The following is a 25507-nucleotide window of genomic DNA, read 5'->3' as shown; positions in this document are numbered from 1 at the left end:
CAGGCTGTGGCTTGGATTGACCTCCTGAGGGCTGGTCTTACTTCCCTGCTTATCCCACAGGGAGCTAAAGAAGAAGCCGCCACCACGGCCTACAGCCCCAAAGCCACTGCTACCCCGCAGGGAAGAGGGTGAGGCGGTGGAGACAGGAGACCCACCCGAGGAGCTGCGCAGTTTGCCCCCTGACATGATGGCTGGCCCACGGCTGCCCGACACCTTCCTGGGAACTGCTACTCCACTCCGCTTTCCTCCTGGCCCCTTCCCCAGCTCCACAGGCCCAGGACCTCACTATCTCTCAGGCCCCTTACCCCCTGGCACCTACTCAGGCCCTACCCAGCTGATGCAGCCCAGGGCTTCAGGCCCCCCTGCAATGCCCATGGCACCTGGGCCTGCTCTCTACCCAGCCCCTACCTACACACCAGAGATGGGCCTGGTGCCCCGGTCCTCCCCACAGCATGGTGTTGTGAGCAGTCCCTATAGGGGGGTAGGGCCACCCCCAGCAGTTGGTCTGCCTTCAGCCCCACCTCCCCAGTTCTCAGGCCCCGAGTTGGCCATGGCAGTTCGGCCAGCCACCACCACAGTAGATAGTGTCCAGGCCCCCATTTCCAGCCATGCTGCACCCCGGCCAAACCCCACCCCGACTCCTTCCCAGCCATGTTTCCCAGTTCCCCCATCACAGCCCCTGCCCCCACCCTACACCTACCCTATAGGAACCAAGCCACCCCTCACAGCACCCCCATCTCAGCACCATTTTCCTCCTGGCATCCCAACAGGGTTTCCAGCCCCCAGGATCGCACCCCAGCCTCAGCCTCAGCCTCCACAGGCAGCATTTGGACCTCAGCACCCCCAGCAGCCCCTTCCATTCCAGCATCCACACCTCTTCCCACCCCAGGCCTCAGGACTCATACCGGCACAACCCCTATACCCTTTCACCTCTCAACCTGGTGTCAGCCTGGGGCAGCCACCACCCCCCATGCACACCCAACTCTACCCAGGCCCTTCTCAAGATCCTCTGCCTCCACACTCAGGGGCTTTGCCTTTCCCCAGCCCTGGGCCGCCTCAGCCTCCCCATCCCACCCTGGCATATGGTCCTGCCCCATCTCCTAGGCCCCTGGGCCCCCAGGCAGTCCCTCTCTCCATTCGTGGTCCTCCACCTACTGGCCAGCCCACTCCTAGTCCCCACCTGGTGCCTTCACCTGCTCCATCGCCAGGGCCTGGCCCCGTACCCTCTCGGCCCCCAGCAGCAGAGCCACCGCCGTGCCTGCGCCGAGGCACTGCGGCTGCAGACCTGCTCTCCTCTAGCCCTGAGAGCCAACATGGTGGCACTCAGCCTCCTGGGGGTGGGCAGCCCCTGCTGCAGCCTACCAAGGTGGATGCAGCCGAGGGCCGGCGGCCACAGGCCCTGCGGCTGATCGAGCGGGACCCATATGAGCATCCTGAGAGGCTGCGACAGTTGCAGCAGGAGCTGGAGTCTTTTCGAGGTCAACTGGCGGATGCAGGAGCTCTGGATACCGTCTGGCGGGAGCTGCAAGATGCACAGGAACACGATGCCCGAGGCCGTTCCATCGCCATTGCCCGCTGCTACTCACTGAAGAACAGACACCAGGACGTCATGCCCTATGACAGTAACCGTGTGGTGTTGCGCTCAGGCAAGGATGACTACATCAATGCCAGCTGTGTGGAGGGGCTTTCACCATACTGTCCACCCTTGGTGGCCACCCAGGCCCCACTGCCTGGCACAGCTGCTGACTTCTGGCTCATGGTGCATGAGCAGAAAGTGTCCGTCATTGTCATGCTGGTGTCTGAGGCTGAGATCGAGAAGGTGAGAGGGAGTTTAGGTGGATACCCACAAGGGATGGTGGGTGAGGAACTCTGGAAGACTAGCCCTAATGGTTTCATCCTTTCTACTCTTAAGCAAAAGGTGGCACGCTACTTCCCCACTGAGAGGGGCCAATCCATGGTGCATGGAGCCCTGAGCTTGGCACTGAGCAGTGTCCGCACCACTGAAACCCACGTGGAACGCGTGCTGAGCCTGCAGTTCCGCGACCAGAGCCTCAAGCGCTCACTTGTGCACCTCCACTTCCCCACTTGGCCTGAATTGTACGTGGGTGGTCACAAGGTTGGGGTGGGGGAAGGCAGCCCACCCCTTGGTTCTGTGATCGGGCCTGACTCTTCCATAACGCTGCCTTGCCCCACAGAGGCCTGCCCGACAGCCCAGGTAACCTGCTGCGCTTTATCCAGGAGGTACACACGCATTACCTGCATCAGCGACCCCTACACACGCCCATCATTGTGCACTGCAGGTAACGGTGGGCAGCCTGAGGGTTCCTCCTTCATGGGCTCTTGGCTTGGCCTTACCCCCCACTTCTTGCCATAGCTCTGGTGTAGGCCGCACAGGAGCCTTTGCACTGCTCTATGCAGCTGTGCAGGAGGTGGAGGCTGGAAATGGGATCCCCGAGCTGCCTCAGCTGGTGCGGCGCATGCGGCAGCAGAGGAAGCACATGTTGCAGGAGAAAGTGAGTGTGGATGGGTGGGGGCTGGGATGGGCGTCTGCCCTGGGTGTGACGGCTTCTGCTCAGCCAACCAGGCCAAATGCATCTCTTCAGCTACATCTCAAGTTCTGCCATGAGGCAGTGGTGAGACATGTGGAGCAGGTCCTGCAGCGCCATGGGGTGCCCCCGCCATGTAAAACCTTGGCCAGCATAAGCATTAGCCAGAAGGTAAGGAAGGTTCCCTGGGCTGCTGGGGCTTGTGAATCTCTTTTCTCACCTATTCTGTCTTCTCAGAATCACCTTCCTCAGGACTCCCAGGATCTTGTTCTCGGTGGAGACGTGCCCATCAGTTCCATTCAGGCCACCATTGCCAAGCTCAGCATCCGGCCTCCTGGGGGCTTGGATTCCCCTGCTGCCAATGTGTCTGGCCCTGCAGAGCCTCCAGGTCCACCGCCATCTAGCCTCCCAGAGCCAACCCCCATCCCAGTCCCACCACCCTCCTCCCCACCCCCCATTTCTTCACCCCTGCCCGAAGCCCCCCAGCCTGAGGAGGAACAGCCAGTAGCTGAAACCCCCAGCTTAGGGCCCCCCTCCTCCTCCCTGGAGCTGCTAGCCTCCTTGACCCCAGAGGCCTTCTCCCTGGACAGCTCCTTGAGAGGAAAACAGCGGATGAGCAAGCAGAACTTCTTGCAAGCCCACAATGGGCAGGGTCTACGGGCTGCCCGGCCCACTGACGACCCGCTCAGCCTTCTGGATCCACTCTGGACACTGAACAAGACCTGAACAGCAGGCTTTGCCTGCCTGGTCCACACACTACGTCATCTCTTCCACCCAAACGCCACAAGGCTTCTGTGGGTGGGCACAGTCTCTTAACTCCCATTCCTGCTGCCTTTAGCCCCGCCAGGCCCAGTGGGCAGCGATACTTAAGGGCCAGGTTCTGCTCCTTTGCGAGACCTGACATTTTCCAGCTCTTTGCTATTGAAGTAATAAACCAACCTGTTCTGGTATAGTGTCTGAGGCTGCCAACTTGGGACCAAACCCAAGCCACCCTTGCTTTCTGCATCTCTGAAGAAGGGAGACAAATAGCTCAAGCCCCCAACACGTGGTTTTTTAAAAAGTTTAATATCGCAGACAGGAACGGCTGCCACAAGACAACCCTGCTCCTGCCCTCAGTACAGGTCCAGTGCGTCGGCCCCTCATTGCACCCCAGTCCTGCTTGGGCAAGAGGCCCCCATGCAGCCAGCTGAGGTCAGGGGGGGGTCTCAGCTGCCTGCTCAGTCCAGTTTCTCCAGCACAGAGGGCACATATACTAGGCTGAGCTCACTGCCGAAGTTGCAGACAATGGCAGCATTGTCCAGCACCAGGATCTGGCGGGCCGGCTGGGCCTCGCTGTTCTTTCCCAAGTAGACTGTCTGTAACAGGTCCCCGTAGTTTAGGTCCCAAAAGGAGACGCAGCCCTGGCCACCGGTCACCAGCAGGCTATCCGAGATGACACCCAAACTTGCGCCACAGCCCAGGTCCTGAAGGCAAGGCCAGGAGAGGATCAGTGTCTTGAGTCTTTTCTCTAAAGCACCTGGAACCCTAGGCCTGGCCCCCACCTGCCTACCTGCTGAATGGAGTAGAGTTTGATGCCCGTGCTGCGGTCCCAGATGCTGATGAGGTCATCTAGGCCACTACTGATGACACAGGAAGTGGTACAGGTGAGGGACGTGACATCCCCACGGTGAGCAAACATGTGGCTGACCCGGCTGCCAGTCAGTACATCCCATAGGCATATGGCCCCATCTTGTCCTCCACTGGCCAGCACCATGGTCTGGGGGAAGAAGCAAGGGAGCTGGTCAGTATGGTGGACCACCTTTGTCAATAAGCATGTTCCAGTGGGTGGGGTCGTTACTTCATGGAATAGAAAATAGGACCCTAGCTTTATCCCTCACCTGGTCAACATACACAGAAGTGATGGCTCCTGAGTGGCCCTGCAGGGTGAAGAGGCAGCACGAATCCTCCAGACGGAACACCTGGGACAGGAATGAGCAGGCTGTCATGTCTGGGATTTCCCAAGTTACACTTTGGCCTGGAAGTGCCTCCGTCATTCCTGTAGTACTCCAGCACCCCCAAGCCCCAGACACACATGCACGCACACTACCCACTCTCAGCGTGTGGTCTTGGCTCCCAGTCACCAGGCGTCCTGCAGCAGCTTTCAGGGCTGTGATGGGTTTCTGGTGTGCACAGGGCACTGTGTGGGTGAGGCGAAAGGCCACGGTGTCACTACTGCTGTACACAGGGGATGAGGAAGAACTGCCTCGCCCTGGAGTCCCTAAAGAAAATGGGCCAAGTGTGTAAAAGGCAGCTGTCTGCACCCCCAGCATCCACCCACCCACCTGCCCCAGACCCTCTGACCTCTGAACTGCAGGGGGCTGAGTGCAGTGTGGGTCTCCAAGGAGAAGAAATCAAGGGAACCGTTGAGCCGAGCAGCCACAATCCTGGAAGAGAATAGCAGGGTGGCTCTCCCTCAGTGAGAGATGGAAACAACGAAGACAAAAGGCCAGTTCAGGAAGTGACAGGAGGGACTATGACCAAGAGGACAACACAAGGTGCTGAAAATATTTGTTAGAGCCTGAGTGTTTAAATTGTAACTCTTATTATTAGCCTCTCTCTGCCTCTCAGTTTCTTCATCTATGAAACGGGAACAATAGTGCCCACCTCACAGGGTGGCTGTGAGATTTAAATGACCTAAATGTCTAAGGTGGTACCTAGTGAATGTCATGTCCAGCTGTAAAAACAAAAATAAGTGGAGGAGCCCCGGACATTTCTGAGAAGGCAAACAGGACCTACAGCCACAGGGGCTGCTGTCTGTCTCATCATGTAAAAGCAGCTTTGACCTCCATATAGCCCACTGTTCCTTTTTCCATGAAAAAACAAAGGATTTTCTTTTCTCCCAAGAATTCCTAGCCATAGTCTGACAGGGATAGGTACGTTTGCCCAGTGGCCCCAAAATCATGGAATGGAGGTTTTAAAAAAAACACCTTACTCCAGCATGTCTACAACCTGTGCCCATGGGGAGGGGAAAGGGGTGAGGACACAGCCAGCGGGAACCTTTGGGGTGACACAAGACTGCACTTTCCTAAGAAAAGCAGCAAGGGAGGATATCTCACAAGCTTGGGGGCAAAGGTCTGCAAGATTCCCAGTATTGCAGGAAAAGAAGGCAGCAGCCAGGGCGGACACCAAGAGAGCTAAGGCGGGTGGGCCTCCCCAACTCCAAAGGAAAAATGGCTCCCGCCTACAGGGTGACGCCATCTACAGCCAGTCTTTGAAGGACAAGCTGGCTTGCAACAGGTGAAGACCTGTTTGTTGGCCATGGCCTGAGTCCATAAGCTCACAAGTGGAGCCCCTGGGAGTGTGTGTACAGAGGAGTCAGGAACACCCTCAATAAGAGGGTGCCGAGGGGCAAGAGGAACAGGAGGGAGGGATGAAAGAGGGGCAGCAGCCAGGACCCAAGTAAGAGTTTTAACAAAGTTGTTCTGAAAATGGATTCTCTGCAAGTAAAAAATGCAGCTGAGACCCATACTGGTTGGTATGGATCAGGTTCTAAGAAACACTGACTTTGGAAGGGTGAAAAAAGGAACACTGTCCTCACTGCCAGTTGTGACAGTGGCTGTGGGCCCTGTTGCAAGCACATCACACCCCAAAACTCTTAGTCAGTCACCACCCCTCTGTACCAGGTGGACAGGTGTGGGGCTGGACACCAGAAAGGAAGTCAAGTTCCATGCCAGTAGAGGGCAGCCAGGGGCCAGCAGGCAGCCCAGCACTCTTACCTTCTGTCCAGGAAGACCAGGGCTGTGATGCCAGAGGAGCCCTCTTCACTGCTGCAACACAGCACACCCTCAATGGCGTCCCACACCTGCAAGCCAGGAGGGGTGAGTACTACGCAGCAGGAAGGCCCTCGAGCCCTGTTCGGATAGACCCTGGGCTCACCTCCAACCGGCCACTGCTCCGCCCGACCACGATGAGGTTGCCCTGCAGTTCCAAGCTCCATATGGAGCCATCCGCACTGGGGGCCCAGGCAGAAGGGGAGCCCTTCTCAGGAGAGCCCCCTTCATTCTCAGGGGCTAGAGGCAGCATGGGTCCGGGCGAGGGTGGGCGCAGGGTTGGCGTGTGCACAGTGGCCAGCGGTTCTTCCTGGTACACCCGCTGTACCAGGCGGCTGAAGTCATAACCTGGGACATCCCGAGTGCGGCTGCAACCCGCACGGTGCCGGGGTTCAGGCTGAGCTGGGTCAGAGGCACCCAGCTGTGCTGAGAAGTTGGTGTCAATTAAGCAAGTGAGGTCTGGCTGGTCCCCAAAAAGGGCAGGTGGTGGAGGGCCCCGAGGGCGGTGTCGCAGTGGGGGGCTGTGTCCAAGCTCCTCCGGGCCAGCCTTCCCGTTGTCTGACAGCCGCTCCCAGCTCTCCTGGGCCTCAAACACGCTGTTGCTGCCACTGTCCCGGCGCTGCCTGTTGGGAGGGGGCCAAGAGGATGGGGTGAAATGGGGAAGCACAGCGGGGTCCGGGGCAGAGCACCAGACGACTGAGGACACAAGGGGACAGGACCTACCCCTGGCGCGGGATGCGAGTGATGCAATCTCCGGTCTGCGCGTCCCACACACAGACTCGGCCGGCCAGGCAGCAGCTCACCAGCAGCATGCCATCACTGGCCAGGCACTCGATGTCCTGCAGGAACAGGCAATGTTGGCACAGGCTGTGCCCAGACAGGTGGCCCGCCCAGGCACCCACTGCTCACCATGAGATGGCCACGCAGCACCAGTGGCAGGATCTCCGTCTCAGGCGGTGTGTAGCCATAGTCATCACAGGGCAGCTCCCCGCGCCGCCGTCGACCAGGGCCGGAGCCAGGCTGTCCGTAGTTGCGCGGGCAGAGGACGCGGTAGAGACAGAGCAACAGCAGCACCAGGAGGATGCCAGCGGCCAGCCCCAGTGCTGCCACCCTGTGTGGGAGGGGTGTGAGCCTGGCCTGTCAAACACCAAGGGCCCACCCCACCTTACCTCGTCCTGTCCTTACTTGTACAAGGTAATGTCACGGTGGGCTTGAACCCCACCAGGCACTCTGGGTTCACTCTCCCAGAGTCCCATGGGCACTGGCCCAGGTGGGGCCCAGGCGCTGCGGCCATCCTGTGGGTGCCGTCCTTCCAGAGCCTCCCTTGGGTTCAGATGCAGTGTGACTGGGATGACTGGCAGCAGGCTGATGTACCTGGGAGCAAGCAGCAGGGACCACTCACTGGTTCTCCTGCCTTTGTCCACCAGCCATGTCCCCTCCCTACTCTCCACCCAGGACTACTACTACTCCCCAACTAGTCCTCTCAGCATGCAGGATGGAGACAGGGGTGGACACTCTGTTCTGGCACCCTAACCCCTGGCTCCCTCCCAGACACTAGCAGCCAAGCAGCCATCAGGGCCATGTAAGTAACTCCCTCACCCTGCCAGGCAGAGTGGGTGAGTCTCTTCCTGCCCAGAGGAAGAAGGAGCCATCAATCAATCAATCACTCCTCAGAGCCAGGACTCAAGGCCCCCCTCTCAAGTGGTGGCTGCTGAGAGCTCCCATTCCCATATCTCAATCTTGAATTGTTTTATTTGAAATTCAATGCAGAATTCAACCCAGTGGATCTCCCACCTGAGGGGGAGGGGTTGGCAAGCGGACCACCAAGTGAGAGGGGCAGGCGGCACAGCCCAGCTCACCTTTTGGCTAGCGTGATGTTGTAGTAGCTGAAGAGCGTGGGCCAGTGGCGAAAGGACAATTTCCTCCACAGTTCCTCATCCTCGGGCCCCCAGGTTACCTCTGGAACTGGGCTGTCATGAACACCCTCTGCTGGACCCACACGCTCAGATGGCTCGCCTGGCAATGTCTGGTTCTCAGGTAGCTTGGGAGCATCAGGTGGAAAGAGGGAGAAGGCAGGATCCGGGTGGCTGGCAGGAAGCATGCCACTAGGCACAGGCATGGGGGCCAGGGGGCCCTCTCCCAGGGGGCTCTGTTCTGTCACCTGGGCAGCAAGGTAGGTACGCAGTCCTGCTGGGTCTGTGTACACCAGGACTCCAATCCAGACAACGGTGCCAGCCTGCAGAGGGGCATCAGGGCTCAGGGACCTCTGGCCTGGGTGTATAGAGAGATCATACAGGCCCTGGCCTGTCCTCTCCTTCTGCCTTCTCAAGTCCCCTCCTAGTGCCACCTGCTGGTAGTTGCTACTGGAGGGGCCTGGAAATCTCTGGAGCACCTTTAGCCTTGACACAGAACTCCCTCAACCGTAACCTCTCCCTCAGCTAGGGCTAAAGAGCTGCCACCACTCCCAGGTCAGCATGGCCAGAGGACCAGTTTGCCTGACCCGCTACGGAGGCCTCAGCCTCACTCCCCTCTCCCTCCAGCTTCTCAGGACAGGTGCTGCCGGCCTGGCCCAGCTGGTGATCTGTTTTGCCTAGCATTCTCTGCTGCCTGCAAGTTATACAGCAGCCAAGGAACCACACCCAGCAAATACGATTGCCACATGGTGGTTCCAGTCCAGAGCACTCTGTCTTGCGGGCTCTAGTTCTTGGTCACTTATCTAGCTGATGGCCCTGGAGCTCCTTCTTCCACAGGTGCACAGGCAGGCTTATCTCCTCAGAGACCACCAGGATCTGGGCAGGGAGGGCACAGTGGGCAGCTCCCAAGGCCAGGCTTCAAGGGGTCACTAGGGCCTAAGGAGCACCCCTCCCCTTCAAGGCAAAGGGCGACACCCCAAGGGAATCTAGTGCTGGCATCCCAGAGGGCAGGGCAGGCACGTACCATGATGAGACGCTGTGCCAGGCGGGTTCGGGCCAGGAAGTAGATGACACGCAGCCTCTTGGGGAGCCGCAGGTTTCGGAAGGAAGATGGTTGCAGTGTGATGGTATGGGGTGTGGACGGCCGCACAGCTAGTTGCCTCTCCTGGCGTGCTGCCCGCCCGCCAGGCTTGGCTGGGGGCAGGCAGGCCTCTGGGGGCAGTCGCTTGTTCAGGTCCGCTAGCTGTGGGGCAATAGTCAGGCCTGAGTGCTGTCCAGAGACCGCCTGTGTGGAAGCACTGCCTAGGCCTGGGGTCTGCCCCTCTCTCACCCAGAGGCTCCCTGGAGGGCGGGAAGGGTGGAGCTCAGCCACTCCTACCTCCATTCGGCGAATGTCAATAGACAGGACGGTGGTGAAGAACAGCATCTGGAGGAAGAAGTCAGACACCAGGCCCACGACAGCGAAGAGACAGAACTCCTAGATGAGAACACACAAGGGGCACCATGACTGCATGGCAGGGAGCCCAGAGAGGCAGCTTCCTGGCCACAGGCATCTCAGAAACTGCAAGGGAGTGGCAGGAAGGGCACAGGAGAGGCAGAGAGATGCTGATGCTATGCTCTGAACGCGGAGCAGCCTGGGAGGGAGAGACCAGCTGCTCGCCCCATCACCACCAGGGGGCAGCGCAGATCCCTTAACCCTCTCCAAAGGACTGGGAAAGGTGGTGCCCTCCCTGAATCTTCCTGTCCCCAGAGAGAGGAGGGCTTGATCCACCTTGGAAATCTCTGGGCCCATCAGCCTGCTCCCCAAAGCACCCTCCCTCCCACTGAGCCCTGACCCTGATCACATGCCACAAATCTAGCAAAAGCTCAGGGCTGTCCCAATTTCAGGGCTCTCAGAACACTTCCTGGCTGGTTACTGGACCAATGAAAGGAGAGGGCAGGAGGGATTTATTCTGCCATAAAACTGAAAAAAGTGTTCTCTCTACTCCCCACGTCCTGTCTAGGGATGGAATGTTCTGGGATTTCCATTTTCCTCCCCTTCCCTGGTCTGTATGTTAAGATGACAGGGTGTGACATACAGTGGTTCTAGAGGTTCAGGATTGCAGACACTGTGCTTTTTTGAGGAAGAAAAGCCTGGAGCTCTTGTGCTTTCTTCTATATCCCCACAACTGAAGGAGGGCACTTTGCTAAGGGCAAGGGGTCACTGTACTATGGGTGGCAGTCCACCCCCAGGGAGACCAGGTCATGATGCATCTGGAGGCTGCAGCTATGGGGCAGGATGAGACAGCCAGGGACCAGTTCAGGGACTCCAGTGTTTCTGCCTGAGCAATGGGCAACCAGGGCTGATGAAGTGCATAGCCAGACGCCAGCTTTGCTGGGCCTACAGAGCCTCCTTCTGCTACTGGGCCAAATGGGAGAAAGAAGGTGGGGAAGATTAGAGGACAGGGTTAGGCTGGACACAGTAGTGCACACCTGTAATCCCAGCAGCTTGGGAGGCTGAGGCAGGAGGATCATGAGTTGAAAGCCAGCCTCAGCAAAAGTGAGGCACTAAGCAACTCAGTGAGTCTCTGTCTCTATATAAAATACAAAAATAGGGCTGGGGATGTGGCTTAGTGGTCAAGTATTCTTGAGTTCAATCACTGGTGGCCCCCCACCCCCCGGCCAAAAAATAGAGAACAGGCCAAGGGACAGCCCAGGTAGGCTCTTGATTCTGTAGCCCAATCAGGATTTACTGAGTGCTGCTGAGCCAGGCATGCCAGAGCCCTCTGCACACTCTGGGAAGGAGTCCCCTCTCATAGACCAGGATACTGCTGAAAGAAGGGTACAACCTGCCTCAGCTGCATAGCCCAGCAGTTGGTTCAATGCTCAACCAAGCAGCCGGCCTTGGGGCCTTACCTGGATGGCAGGCACGAGGGTGAAGTAGCCAATGAGGATGATGCCCAACTCGGTTGCCATATTCTTCATGATGGACCAGCTCTCGCTGCTAAGGCCTGCAGAGGGCAATAACGGCATGGATGGGGGCAATATAGGACCTCCCTGTGCTCCATGTCTGCACACCGCCTCATGGTCCACAGAAGGGCAGAGGCATGGGGAGGGGGCCCAGCCTACTGAAGCTACAGGGCAGAGCTACAGCCATCAGAGGGAAAAGCAGGGTCTTGAGGAAAGGCAAGGATCACCACTCTAAGCACACAGAACCTCCATGTGCTTATCTTGTCTGGTCAGCATGGGTGACCTCAGCGTGCCCACCAGTGGCAGAGTGGCTGGAGTGGAGGACTAGCTGGCTCTTCCATGGCAAGTCCCTGGTCCCCACGCTATCACACTGTTGCCTCAATAAGGCTCTGAGTGCTATGGGGTAGGGACTATTTCGCCTCATCTCTTCATGACCCCTGTGCAGGGTCTGGCCTATTAGACACTCACAGAGGTTGGATGAATGAATGAACAGCCAGTCTCCAGCCTGTTCCTCACATACATGGGCTTTAGGAAGAGGCTGCTCAAGAGACCAGACATCCCGGGACAGGCTCTTGCTTTTCTCACTTTTCACAGAACTCCCAATCCCCAGCTCCCCACTGTGAGGTCAGCTGTAGAGGCAGCACTTCCAGAGTGACAGCCCGGGCACCTGGCATAGTGTGGTAGAGTGAGGCAGGAAAACACTAGCATTGGTCCAGATGCAAGGTCACCACCAACCATGACCTCTGCAGCAGAGTCTGGTTTGCTCTCTTACTGACCCATGAACCAGGACAAGCAGTGTCCAGTGACCCCATGGTTCCTTGGGGCACCTGGTAACAAGCTGTCCAGGCCTGCTGGCCTGCTGAGTGCTATGTTGGCAGCCAGAACTGGGCAGATTTCAAGGGCTCCATCTCCTCAGGGGAACACTAGCAAGAGGAATAGGGGCCCACACGTTACCTTGGGCAATCCGCAGCTTCACCTCGAGGTCCACTGGGGTCGAGACCACCGACTTAGTGAGCACCAGCACATTCTCTAGCCCAATAACCACCACCAGGTACGGAAAGATCTCACTGGGAATGGAGGAGGAGATGGTGAGGGACAGTGCTGTGGCAGGCTCCAAAACAGTGCTGGTTTTCACAGGGTTCGAGCCTCAGGAGGCTCCGGGGTTTCCAGCTTGTAGTGGAGGTTGCCGAGCAGCTCCCACAGGCACAGGGTGAAACCCTCCCTGCCTTGCCCTCACATGCCAGGGCCTCTGTCCGTATAGCTCTCGGCTTTTAGGCAGGTCCAAAGCCTTGCCAAGGCACCAACAATCATGCCAGTCCTCCCACCAGCACAGGAGGAGGCTGGAGGTGGCCCCCGGGGAGAGCGACCGTCCCACTGCCAGGCCACGCAGACTTTGCTGGCTAGAGCAGTGACTGCCACCAAGACCCACACAACAACTCTAGGCCCAGCCACCATCTGAACTAAAGGAAAGGGTAAAAAACGACCTAAAACCTTTGCTCACAAGCTGCACTTGGAGAACAACAACTGCTCCTAAAGGACACCTCCAGGTAGCCGAGTCAGGGTCAGCTACTCCTGACAGACTCCAAGAAGATGGAAGTGAGGAGGGGTCTCAGGCAGGGATGAGAGAAAGGAAAGAAGAAAAAAAAGGCTTGGGAAAGGAAGTAGGAGTTCCACTGACAAGGGAAGTGACAGAAACAACACAAAGCCACTCTTCTGTAGAGTGCTTGCCTGGCTCATGCGAAACCCTGAGTTCTATCCTCCAAACCACAAAATAAATGGAAGGAAGGAAGGGAGAGGGTAAGGGAGGGAAGAAGGACCATTGGTCATTTTTGCTATAACCAGGCAGATAAGCCTAGATCAGGGACGGACCAATGGGTCAGTAACACTAACAGGCAGGCAGAGCCAGTCAGAGAGGAGGGGACCAAAGCCTGAGAACAAACAGCGGAGGGCTTCCAGACTGACTCAGAGGAAAAGCAAGGGCAGAACAAGTACTACTGACAAAGGTGACGAGTTACAGTATTCTCATGTCTTTGACTAAGCTCACTCTAAGCCTACTCTCTGATTGGGCATGTTAAATCTCTTAACAGTGAAAAGAAATGTACCCTTCACACCCTTCTGTGGCAAAAGCCGCCAAGAAGGGTGTGTGTGTGTATAATACAAACACATCCATTACACATATGCACTATATACCCATGGATACACAAAATATATATTCCATATATACACAAAATCATATAAGCAAACACACCTGTGTATATATTATATGTATAGATACACACTACATATACACATGTATGTCACAAACCAGCCCCTGGCCCTTCTTAACTGATCCCCTGGGAGCTTAAAGAATATGTACCTCTTAAATGTAAAAAATAGCAAAGTGAAGACATTGGGGAACAGCAAGCGTCCAGTCCAGGGAGGGCCAAGTGCCCAGATGTGCAAGGTTCTCTGGCCTGAGGGCCCCCCTGTGGCCCAGTGGAACCTGCTGGGGACCTACCCGCCATTGAGGGTGGGCGTCAGGCCGAAGAGAGTGCAGAGCCCCACAGACATGAGTAGTGAGCTGAGTACCGTGACCACAGCGGCTAGGGCCAGGCCCCACTTGGACTTGACCATGTCGATCTTGCCTGGAGGGCAGAGAGGGCACATCAGGGCAGCACTCCCCCAGCCCCTGGCCCTTCTTAACTGATCCCCTGGGAGCAGAATCTGCCCTGACAATCAAGGAAAGAGGTTCCTGGTTAACCAGGAGAAAGGGACAGTCACAGTCTCGTGCACATGACATACTCTTTAGGAACTCTAATTCAGGAAGCGTCTTTCCCCAAGAAGTAAGAGGAGCCCTGGACCCACCTGAGCCCCTGAGACTCTAGCTTTAGCATTTCCACATCTCTACCCCCAGCCCCACCAGAGGCAAGGAAGTGGGTGATGTAGAGACGCTCCCCGCCATGGACCTACGTGTGGAGAAGTAGATGTAAGCAAACAGGATGATGTAGGTAGTCACGAGGGGAATGAGCTCAGCGATCCCAATCTCCTCCTTGAAGTGCACATGGACCAGGCTCTCTGCACGAAGGCTGCAATTGGGGCTGGGATGCAGGAGCATGAGACGGGCACGCAGGCTGCCCAGAAACCTGGAGACAAGAAAATCTCTGGAGGGGTCCTTCTAGAGCTCTCTCCCCCATGCCGGGAGGAAACTTCTCTAAGCTTCTTCATAGTCTCCAGGGGTGTTGGAAGAATTACAAAGCTGGCCACGTTGTCTGAGGATCTCCCCGTCCTTCCCTGATCTATTATGCCACTCCGATCACCAAAGGCCCAGGAGGCTCGACTGGAGGCCCCTCAAGTGTCCTGCCAACTGAGGAGGGCCGCCTGCTGGGCTCCATGGGGGAGGACTCAGACCATGGGCTCAGCAGTTATCTGCTGGGGCTGCCTGCCTCGCCTGGAGAGAACTGGAGGAGACACAGGGACACTGAACTGTCAGCCTGCTTCAGTCCCTTGTTCTTGGCCAGCCACCCAGCCATCCCCATTTGAATGCAGCAAACAATATCCTTTGGTCTAGGGGATATAACATTTTACCAGGAGGCCAAAACACTATCCAAGTTGTCAGGTGGCACTGTAAGCAAAACAGGGGCCTCTCAGCCTCGTGTCACCATGGAGCAGTCAGAACCCAGAGTCTGATGGCCTTACTTGGCATGGTAGCGCTGGAAGACCAGGGTGATAGTGTAGGAGACCATCCTCTTCCTTGTGTAGAGGCTCACCCCGCTGTACTTCCCAGGAACACCAAACAGCAAGTCTGCGGGCAGAGACCAACGGGCACTGACAAGGAATGGCAGCCACTGCAGGGCCACCAAGGGCCCTTCCCCACCCCCACCCTTGGAGTAAGGGCAACCCCTGATCTGCCAGAGCACCCATCACAGGAGAGATGGTGGCCAACAGGCTCCTTCGTGGGTCCTCAGGGAACCTGTGCTGGGGTACCCTTGAGTGTGGCTGAAGTCTGCAGTGTTTTGGGCTCATGCTGGTGGATGGTGCCAATGATGTCAGGGTCAGCATGGAAGCGTTCCCGGTCATTCTGCCAGAAGTTCCCAGGGGACAGCAGTAGGCAGCCATGCTCAGGGAGTAGGTTCCGGAGTTTCTTAAGGCCTGGCAGCAGGTCGGTCACCTGCAGGCACACCTCCTCCAGGCTCCTCGTCCCAGAGCTGTTTAGGAGACAGGACAAGGTATCTGCCGTGCCCGCCAGCGCAGGGCAGGCCCACTGCACTTAGGGAGCACCTCTGCCATCAGGGGAAAGTACTGCCAGGGGGTCAACAACCAAACCACGTGGCTGCCTGGGCTTCCAAGGAGAGGAGGACATGGAAGAACAGGCACGGCCCCCACAATAGCCAATTTAGTGGGCAAGGGAAGAATAGGGAGAAATTTAGGGTGTTATTTAGTTCACCAAAATCCTTGTCTAAGTCATCAGCTAACTAAAACCATGTAGTGACAGCCTGTGAAGTCAGAGTGCTCCAGAGGCCGGGAAGTGGGCCCTGGGTTAAGGTTTCTGAAGGTGTCCCCAGTTGGAGCTCACTTCTTGTTATCAGAGCCATTATGACATTCACACACAGAGATGAGAAGCCACATGAGTCATGAGTCCTTAGCGAGCTCACCAGAGGCAAGCCTGTGGGCACGCACTCTGTCTAAGATGTGAGGATCAGGGCTCTAATTGTGCCATCTGCACAGCCCAGGGGGAACGCAGCCACAGTGGACCCACAAGAATGTAGAAAAGTTCAGAGCAGGCTCCCCTCATCCTCTTGTCTGTTCTATTTCTGCAGAGCTGGCTGGCTCGCTGGACTTATACTGAGGGCTGTAATGCTCCCTTCAGTTCAGAAGGGGTCTAGGGGGGTTCCTGACAGGAGTACCTGTCTCTCAGCACGTGATTCCGGATCTCCTCCACCAGCTGGAATGCCCGGGACAGAGGTGAGCGGAACACATCTACTGCCAGAAGGTTCTTGTGCCAGGGAGACACTGAGGACTTCACAAATATTTGCTGGATGTAAGCCACAGGGGCACCCACATACTGCAGAAGAAATGGGGGCAGAGCAGGAAGGTCAGCTCAGCACAGGAGAAGAGAAACATGGGCCCACATCCAGAAAGGACTTACTGAGCAACTGTCTGAGCACAGCACTGTGGGACCCACTGTCAGCAAGCTGTGATGCACAGGCCAAATCAGGGCCCAGGCTTGTTCCTCTCAATCAAGTTTCCGAGAACACTGTCCCTAACTTTCCATTACCGTCTCTGGATGCTCCCATGCTTCGGTGGCAGAGCTGAATGCAACAGAGGCTGTGTGGTCGGCAAAGCCTAAAATGCTCACCATGTAGCTTTTGAGAAATTTGTGCAATAAACTATCAGCTCCAAAAAAGATGCGGCCTGTGTCACTGATCCAGGTTTCGCACACACAGCACAACAATGGATTGTGAGGATCAAAAGACCCCATTTAAATTCTGGCTCTCTAACTATATGGTCTTGGAAGAGCGCTGAACTTCTCTGGGTTCCGTCTTCCTCATTGTGGAAGAGGGATGACAACGTTCTCCTGCAGCATCCAGAGGTCCTCACCTGCCTCCCTCACACAAATACACACAGGAATATAAATGGCACATGCAGAGATAAGTAGTCACAGAAATGGCAGTAATAAACAGCAGGGCACATCATTCTGTCTGGCCCCACGACAATCCGACCTGTTCAGTGCCTGTTGGCGGTTTCAGAACTAGACTCCCCGTTACACTTTCTCAGTAGAACCTGCTGTCTACTCTCACAGAGTGTACAAAAGTCATGTAGTGACAAGAGTGTCACATGTGCAAGCCCCAGTGACAGGCATCGTCAGGATGCACCCCTAAAATACATGCTAGGTCAGCTATGGCCGAGTGGCTATGAGGATGAGGGAGGGCAGGGTGGGCATCTGATGGATGAACAAAGGGCAATAAAAGCACAGAGGCCTGGATGGCACATGACAGATCAGCCGGGAGTGAAGGAAATCACAGGGAAACTGAGGTGGGCCAGGACCAAGCCTGGCTCAGCTGTCTGCACTTTAACAGGTAACAAAGAAAAACCCAACCAGGCGCAGTAACGCGTTCCTGTAATGCCAGGGATTTGGGAGGATGAGGCAGGAGGACCACAAGCTTGAGGCCAGCCTGAGCAACCAAGTGAGACCCTGTGCCAAAATGAAAATGGAAAGATCTGGGGTCGTGGCTCAGTGGTACAGCACCCTTGGGTTCAACCCCCAGCACCCAAAGGAAAAGAAAAGGCCAAGTGACTCTGAGTTGCGGGGACAACCTGATCTGATGAAAGCAGGCCCTGGAGGTCCTGTCAACTAGAGGCAGAGAAAGAGGCCAGAGGGAGTTGCCTGGCTGAGGAATGAGGGGCTGACTCCATGCCTTGCCACAGTCAGGAGCGCCACAGCACATGTGTGTGGATAGCAAGAAGGCCACAGAGCTACTGAATGGTGCCATACTCCAGCTACTTCAGGGGCAAGGGTCAGGACGCTGACCTAGGAGGACAGCAAGTCAGCACCGCTGGGCACAAAGGGACAACATAATCTGGGGCTCTGTGACTTTGAGTTCATGACCCTGTGTCAGTGAGGGCTCTGGGGATGGAAGGCCTCACTTGCTGTCTTCTGTACCACACTCAGACCACCAGAAGTCACCAGAGGAACTGAGACACCTGGAGAGAACAGGCTGCCAGGCTCTGAGTGAAGCAGCAGCCCACGGGCTCACAATCTACCTGTGGGAGAAGGAGCTGCCCAGAAGGGGGAGCTCTGAGAGGAGCCATTCCACAGGGTCACTCTCAAACCTGTGAAGGACATAGCTTATTCCCACTGGCACAAGGCTGTGACTGCACACATCACCTCCTGTGCCCACCTCATCTCTCAGACCCTCCACCCACCCACCAGCTTATCAAGCCTGTGCAACTGAGCCAAGTCCATCCCAGGCCAGGACAGCTCCAGGGTCCTCCAATGCTCTTCAGCCTCCCTCGAACCCAGGACCACGGGGGCCAGGATTTCAACAAAGTGCTAATGAACATATTTCAGAACCAGAAATCTCAATCTAAGGACAGGCTCCAGGGTTCTCTGGGGACCCTGCTCCGCAAGTTTATTCCAATTTCTGCTTGGAAGTGCACACACAGTCACTACCATCATCATTTTTCGCAGGGGAATGCCACAGACTTCATCAGATTTTTCTAGGAATATGTTACTCCTTTGCCCTAGACATCACTTTCTCCTTTGACTTTCCACCCAAACTCCCCACAGCTCCTATGTCTGCTCCTCCAGGGGGAAAGCCTGCCCATATGGGAACCAGATACACATGGGACTTCTGCAGAGGCTTGCTCTCCAGCTTGGCCAGGCCTCCTCCTGCTGGCCAGGACTTGACTCATCTCCACTGACATCCAACGGAACCTTCCAAGCAGGGATTTCACATCTATCTAGCTTTTTCAAGATCTTGGCCCAATCGTTTATCATCAACTTGCCATCCAACATATGTGCCTGCAAGTTCCCTCTTCTGGATATGAAAATTCTCTTATGGCTGCGCATGCTGGTGCATGGCCAATAGTCCTAGGGGCTCAGGAGGCTGAGGCAGGAGGATCATACAAGTTCAAGGCCAGCCTGGACAACTTAGCGAAACCCTATCTCAGGTTAAAAAATAAAAAAGGCTGGGGATGGTTCAGGGGTAAAGCATCCCGGGTTCAATTTCTAGTACCAAAAACAAACAAACAAACAAACAAACAAAAAAACACCTCTTTTGGTGATTTATTCCATAGGATTGGCTTATCGCTTGTCACTACCTTAGTTTGAGTGCCCCCAGAAGCAGACCCTAAGATGAGTTACCTGGGCAGTGTAGAAAACAGGGAAGGGAGACAGTTGACAAAGGATGTGTTAAGAGCCTGGCACAGGGCTGGGGATATGGCTCAAGCGGTAGCGCGCCAGCCTGGCATGCGTGTGGCCCGGGTTCGATCCTCAGCACCACATACAAACAAAGATGTTGTGTCTGCCGAAAACTAAAAAATAAATATTAAAAAATTCTCTCTCTCTCTCAAAAAAAAAAAAAGAGCCTGGCACAGGGGCTGGGGTTGTGGCTCAGTGGTAGAGTGATCGCCTCGCACGTGAGAGACCCTGGTTTCGATCCTCAGCACCACATAAAAATAAATAAACAAAATAAAGATATGTGTCAATGTATAACTAAAAAAAAAAAAAAAAAAGAGCCAGGCACAGTGTACACATCTGTAATCCCCGTCACTTGGGAGGCTGAGGCAGGAGGATCATAAATTCAAGGCCAGCATAGGCAACTTGGTGTCTCAAAAATAAAAGGGTCGGGGGCGTAGCTCAGTGCTAAAGAGCCCTGGGGTTTCATCTTGAGCACACACACACTCCCCCTGCCAAAAAACAAACCAACCAACCTGGGGTGTTGAGTGAGTGATCTCTGGGGATACCTGAGGGACAAAAGGGTTACCTGCTGGCAACTGCACTTACGGGATGGGGACTGTTCCTGGGGGCACGAATTCTCAAGCACCTCAGGCCTCTGAACCTAAGATCCTCTGAGAATAAGAGGTAGATGCTCATGGGGGGAAGGGAGGCTCTAAAATGGCAGTGAAGATGTGGCAGGGCCCACCACTCAATGTCCCTGACACTCAGATGAAATATGGTATCCTATTTAGGATAAGGACCTAAGGATAGAGGAGGCATAAGGACCAACAGAATCCAGGTATCCTGTGCAGAAAGGGGTTCCTGAGCTATGCATGGTGGTGCACACCTGAAACCCCAGCAAGTTCAAGGCCAGTCTCAGCAACTTAGCAAAACCCTCAGTCAAAATAAAAAATAAAAAGGGCTGGGGATGTAGATCAGTGGTAAAGTGCCCTGGGTTCAATCCCCAATACCAAAACAAAAGGGGGGGGTGGCACTTATGACTACATGGGGCAGTGTGAGTAGCCTTCTAACATGCTCCCAGTAAATTATGCTTCCTGCAGTTCATGCTCTTGTGTGATCCCATCCCTTTAAAAGCAGCCTGAATCTACTGATATGCTTTTAACAAACAATACACCACGGTGATGTCACTTTTGAGATTAGGTTTCAAAACACTGACTAATCACCCCTCTTTTGGAACCACTGCCTGATGAAATCAAATGCCATATTGTGAGTAAGGAACCAAGGAGAGCCTTTCTCCAACATCCAGGGAGGAAGGACTCAGCTCAACAGTCTGCAAGGACCTGCTGACAGCCAGCCTGTGAGTGAGCATGGAGGAAGAGCTCTGGAGATTACTACAGCCTGAGGACCAGGTAAGAAAACCCAGGCTTGGAGATAAAAGATGTGTTCAGCCAGGGCTGAGACTCTCAAGGCTTGTTTTTTCCTCTACAGCCACCTAACTGAGCCGTTCTGAAGTGCTCATGGAGACCAGGCTAAGGAAGCAAAGGCCCAGCATGAGCATCGTGGGGAGAAACTGAGGTCCTGGGGGCCAGCAGGGCCTCTTGGGCCACTACCACTTACAGCATGAAGCCCCTGCTCAGGGTTTCTGAGGAAGTCTGTGTCCAGGTTCAGGCAGCCACCACAGACACCGCAACACTAGCCTTGGAAGCCCATCATGGAACAAACTCAGCCACTCCCGTGGACTGCTAGGTGGCACTTGGTGTACGCTTCAGGTTTCCACAACAGGCTGGCCTAGGAGAGCCAGGACAGTGCAGGAGACCTGAGTATGTCCTCAAATTTTATTTTCTAGGCTGAGTGTGGTGGCTCACACATGTAATCCCAGTAACTCAAGAGGCTGAGGCAGTGGGCTGGGGATGTGGCTCAAGCGGTAGCGCACTCGCCTGGCATGCGTGCGGCCCAGGTTCAATCCTCAGGACCACATACCAACAACGATGTTGTGTCCGCCGAGAACTAAAAAATAAGTATTGAAAAATTCTTTCTCTCTCTCCTCTCTCACTCTCTCTTTAAAAAAAAAAAAAAAAAGGCTGAGGCAGGAGGATCAAAACTTCAAAACCATCCTCATCAATTTAGTGAGACCCTCAGCAACTTAGTGAGACTCTATCTCAAAAAAAGAAAGGCTCAGTGGAAAAGTACCTTGGGTTCAAACCCCAGTACCAACCCGCCCCCCCACACACAAAAAAAATTCTTCTTTTTCTAAATTTAAGTAACAATTTAATTTAATACCAACTCAGGTATTTTACCTTCACATTGACCCACCTACAGCTCCCTTCAGAACACAATATAGAGGACTCCCGTAGTTCTGCTTTTCTGGAAAAGAGGGCTCCAATCCTTGTCCTCTCGCCTGGGCCAGTGAGGGAGGATAAAGGGAAGAACAGGTTCAGAAGACCCACCTGAGTTCAAATTCTAGCTCCACTACTCCCGGTTTGTGCCTCGGGCAAAGGTCTCTGGGTTCCCTGAGCCCACTGGGTTCCCTTCCTGACTCACTCAGGGAAATGGGAATAAAATCTCAGGCCTCACCAGATCACTGACTACCAACCAAAATAAGTTTCTGGCTAAAATGTCACCCCTTAAACCTGTGAAAACAAACTGGTGTATGAGACACAGTCACCTTGGTCTTCAGTAAGATCAATCTTCTTATCAATGACACAAGTGGCCTTGCCTCTAAGGGAACAGCTTCCTCTGCCTACAGATTAGTTTAACAGCCCAGATTCAACTAGGTCCCACCTACTTTACCACCTACCAGGCTCCAAGAAAAACTGCAGACTCACCGTCTCCTCAACAAGCCTGACATTTCTTTTCTTAATATTTATTTTTTAGTTGGACACCATATGTTTATTTCAAACCCAGGGCCTCACACGTGCTAGGCGAGCATTCTACCGCTGAGCCACAACCCCAGGCCCAAGCCTGCCATTTCTTTACTCAACAAGAAACCTTTCCTGAATGTGTAACAACGAATCCTACCATTATGTACAACCATAATGCACCAATGAAAAAGAAAAGGAACCTTCCCTGAGCATTCACTATGTGTAAAACACAGGCGTCTGTAAATATGAACCAAACCGACTCCAGCGGGGAGAGGCGAGAGCCAGGGAAGCCTATGGCATTCGCACTGGTCACACTGCAGGGCTGTCCAAGTAGGTAAACCTTCCTTCTCCAGCTCTGCTCTGGCCAGCCAGACCCAATCAAAGACAATGACAACCATGGTGACAGACCAAGAACATTTGCTAAATGCAAACAATGGGCAGGCACTGGACTAAGGCCTTGCATTCCTTCACTTAATCCTTGGGACAATGTTTATTGTAGGTATAATTATTGTCTACATTTTATGATTGTGAAAATTAAGGCAAAAAGTGTTGAGTAATTTGCCCAAGGTCACAAAATCTGCTTTGTTCTTCTCCTCTGGGAAAACCTGCCCTCTGCCCAGGGGGAACTGCCCTTTCCTGCCCCAGAAGACCCTTACTCCAACACGGAGCTGGCCAAACTCCACAAAAGGAACTTCAGGGTCAATTAGAGACCTTTCTGGAGGAACAAATGCAGGCTGCCTCCCTCACCCACCCTGGGGAAGAGCCCCTCAGCAAAGGGGAAGAGAGCTCCTTCCCTCCCCACCTCACTCACAACCACATGGAAAGAAAGCAACTCAATACAAAAGAGCCAAACAGTTAAACGCGCAGCACAAAGATGACAGGCAAGTACAACATTCCCTTGAAAAAGCGAGCAACATCATTAACCATCTGGGAAATGCCAACTAGAACCACAATGAGATTTCTCTAAACATCTATCAGAGGGGCTTAACTACAAACCAAACAATTCACAATACCAAGAACAGCACAAAGACTGAACCTTAATGTATGAAATTTTAAAAATAAATTTTGAAAGCCAGGCACAGTGGGATACACCTGTACTCCTAGCTACATGTGAGGCTGAGGCAGGAGGATCCCAAGAGGCACCAGCATGGGCAACTCAGCAAGACCCTGCCTCAAAAGATAAAAAGGGGTGCAGCTGTAGCTCAGTGGTAGGTAGAGCACCCCTGGTTTCAATCTTCAGTAAAACATAAATAAATAAATGACACCTGATCTTGGTAGTCTTCCTAGTGTATTCAGATTTCCTTAGTTTTTGCCTAATGTCCTTTTTGTCTTTTAGGATCTTAATCAGGGTACCATATTATATTTATTATGACAGTTCCTCAGCCTTCCTGCTTTTTAAAAGTTTTTTTAAAAATTTTTTTGTAGTTGTAGATGGGAAGAATTTATTTATTTTATTTGTTTACTTTTATGTGGTGCTGAGGACTGAACTCAGAGCCTCACACATTCTAGGCAAGCACTCTGCCTCTGAGCTACAGCCCAACCCAACTTTCCTGCTTTGGGTACAGATTTTTCCGTCCTTTGATACTGGGGATTGAACCCAAGGTACTTAACCACTGAACCACAACCCAGCCCTTTTTTATATTTTATTTTGCGACAGGGTCTTGCTAAGTTGCTCAGGGCCTGCTAGGTTACTGAGGTGGTCTTTGAATTTGCCGTCCTCCTGCCTCAGCCTCTTGAGTTGCTGGGATTACAGGCTTGAGTCACAATACCCAGCTACCCTGATGTTTTAAGGAGTGCTGGTCGGGTGTTCTGCAGGGTGCAACTCAATTGGGATTTGTCTGATATTTTACTTATTAGTCTAGGGTTGTGGGTTTCGGGGAGGAAGACCCTGAGGTAAAGTGCCCTCCTCTTCACAGGTCAAGAGCACATATCACCAGCACAACCCTTACTGTGGTTAGCCTCTGTCACTTTACCTGTCAGGTTTCAGGTTTCTCCACAGAGTCACTCTTCACTCTCTCCATACTGTACTCCTTTTATGATACTGGGGACTGAACCCAGGGGTGCTTTACAGCCCCAGTCTTTTTTGTTTTATTTTGAGACAGGGTCTCAGTAAGTTACCAAAGCCAGTCTCAAACTTGCAATCCTCCTGCCTCTGCCTCCCAAGTCACTAGGATGGCAGGTGGGCACCGGTAGTACCGTAGTACTCTTTGGGAGGTAATTGCTATGCGCAGTCTTCACCTGGCAAGTGGAGAGTTATGTTTGACTTTCTTGAGGGAGGAGTATCTACATTACATAAATTATTTATATATATATTTTTTACCTAGGAGATAGTCTACATCCTCCATTTACTATTCATTTAGTTAATCAAATGGACTCAGGGTAGACTTACCAATATTTATAATTTAGGTATACAAATATATATATTCCATAGTTTTTTGTTTGTTTTTTGCAAAAACTATTCTAGTATTGACCACTGGGACTCTTTTAACTGGCACCCATCTCTTTAATATTTATTTATTTTAAACTTTAAAAAAAAAAAAAAAACTTCTCTTCCCAGCCTGAGCAGGATCTCCGCAAGGAAGGTGGGCCTCTAGGTGTCCCTGACATCCTGTGGACACACCGAAGACAGGCAAAGGCAGTGCCCAGCAGGGGATGAGGAAGGGAGGAGGGGCCCGGTTCCTTGGTGTGCTCCCACCTTCCCTCTGGAAGCCTCCTCTCGCCTTCTCAGCCAGGAGGCTGACAACAAAGCACCCAGCTTCAGCAACAGGGTTTGGCGATGGGACAGGCAGGGGACACGGTTCAGAGCCAGCTGGACTCCCTTGCCTCCACTGGATTGGAAAGGCCAGGGCACGGCTGAGTGGTGGAGCACTTGCCGAGCACGAGAGGAGTCCTGGGCTCCACCCCAACTCCTCACAATCACCCGCTGGAGCTCCTAGAGCCACTGCTGGACCTGGAGGTTCTACCTGGGAGCATAGCTACTCACGGAGTCCTGACCGAAAAACGGTCCTCCTTTATCAGAGAAGGTAGTCCTCATGCACTGGGCGCACGGCTTTGGGAGGGGCACACGTAGAATAGTAAGGGAGGAAGGGGACACCCATCTAGGCAGTCAGATCAGCTGAGTCTACCCGAGCCATCAACGGGGTGACAGATGTCACAGGACATCACCCTTACATCCTAGAGCCACCGCTGGGAGGAACAAGAGTAGAGCTGACCAGAGAGGACAAAGCCATGTGGTGCTTTAAGGCAGCCCTGCCCTGCTAGAGTTACAGGAGTCTCACTCACTCTGGTTTGGGTTTTCTGTTCCTCGTAACTAAAACAGCCCTCACCACTCCAGTTTCACTGCCTGTATTTGTATCATGGACAGTCAATGGAGGTGAGGGATGACCACTGAGCTATGTGATACCAGGAGGCTGCACAGAGACCCGAGTCTCCTTCTCCATCTTACAGGGGAATTGAGGCTCTAATCAGAAAAAGGAAACAGACACTTCTGATTCCTGAACCATCAAGTGACCCTGCACAACCACTCACTGTCATCATCCCAGGCCAACAA

The 25507-nt window shown here is 54.0% G+C and overlaps 2 protein-coding genes across 11 annotated transcripts in view; one reads left to right on the top strand and one right to left on the bottom strand.

Annotated features, from left to right (window-relative positions):
- Window positions 1-3496, top strand: part of Ptpn23 (protein tyrosine phosphatase non-receptor type 23) — a 48475-nt gene extending 44979 nt beyond the window's left edge. For 3 of the 5 annotated variants that reach the window (XM_040290182.2, XM_040290181.2, XM_040290180.2), the window contains 5 exons: window positions 61-1819; window positions 1913-2097; window positions 2196-2300; window positions 2375-2513; window positions 2604-3496. In XM_040290182.2, the coding sequence (XP_040146116.2) occupies window positions 61-1819; window positions 1913-2097; window positions 2196-2300; window positions 2375-2513; window positions 2604-3272 (2857 nt within the window). In that variant the 3' untranslated portion in view covers window positions 3273-3496. The remainder of the gene's footprint in view (window positions 1-60; window positions 1820-1912; window positions 2098-2195; window positions 2301-2374; window positions 2514-2603) is intronic. The other 2 variants (XM_005332933.5, XM_078029179.1) reach the window with 2 other exon arrangements.
- Window positions 3497-3592: 96 nt separating this feature from the next.
- Window positions 3593-25507, bottom strand: part of Scap (SREBF chaperone) — a 55417-nt gene continuing 33502 nt past the window's right edge. For 5 of the 6 annotated variants that reach the window (XM_013361861.4, XM_078029229.1, XM_078029211.1 and 2 more), the window contains 20 exons: window positions 16101-16258; window positions 15181-15401; window positions 14893-14998; window positions 14167-14339; window positions 13715-13841; window positions 12172-12284; window positions 11164-11258; window positions 9647-9745; window positions 9293-9511; window positions 8215-8591; window positions 7541-7729; window positions 7265-7466; window positions 7079-7194; window positions 6462-6978; window positions 6302-6387; window positions 4887-4969; window positions 4637-4803; window positions 4424-4504; window positions 4096-4302; window positions 3593-4009 (listed from right to left, as the gene is read on the bottom strand). In XM_013361861.4, the coding sequence (XP_013217315.2) occupies window positions 3764-4009; window positions 4096-4302; window positions 4424-4504; window positions 4637-4803; window positions 4887-4969; window positions 6302-6387; window positions 6462-6978; window positions 7079-7194; window positions 7265-7466; window positions 7541-7729; window positions 8215-8591; window positions 9293-9511; window positions 9647-9745; window positions 11164-11258; window positions 12172-12284; window positions 13715-13841; window positions 14167-14339; window positions 14893-14998; window positions 15181-15401; window positions 16101-16258 (3582 nt within the window). In that variant the 3' untranslated portion in view covers window positions 3593-3763. Of the gene's footprint in view, window positions 4010-4095; window positions 4303-4423; window positions 4505-4636; window positions 4804-4886; window positions 4970-6301; window positions 6388-6461; window positions 6979-7078; window positions 7195-7264; window positions 7467-7540; window positions 7730-8214; window positions 8592-9292; window positions 9512-9646; window positions 9746-11163; window positions 11259-12171; window positions 12285-13714; window positions 13842-14166; window positions 14340-14892; window positions 14999-15113; window positions 15402-16100; window positions 16259-25507 lie in introns of those variants that run through there. The other variant, XM_021731456.3, reaches the window with a different exon arrangement.

Source organism: Ictidomys tridecemlineatus, chromosome 2 (assembly GCF_052094955.1).
Source record: "Ictidomys tridecemlineatus isolate mIctTri1 chromosome 2, mIctTri1.hap1, whole genome shotgun sequence".
NCBI lineage: Eukaryota > Metazoa > Chordata > Mammalia > Rodentia > Sciuridae > Ictidomys > Ictidomys tridecemlineatus.
The sequence above is the reverse complement of the archived record's forward strand: the minus strand, read 5'-3'. Positions and strand labels throughout refer to the sequence as shown.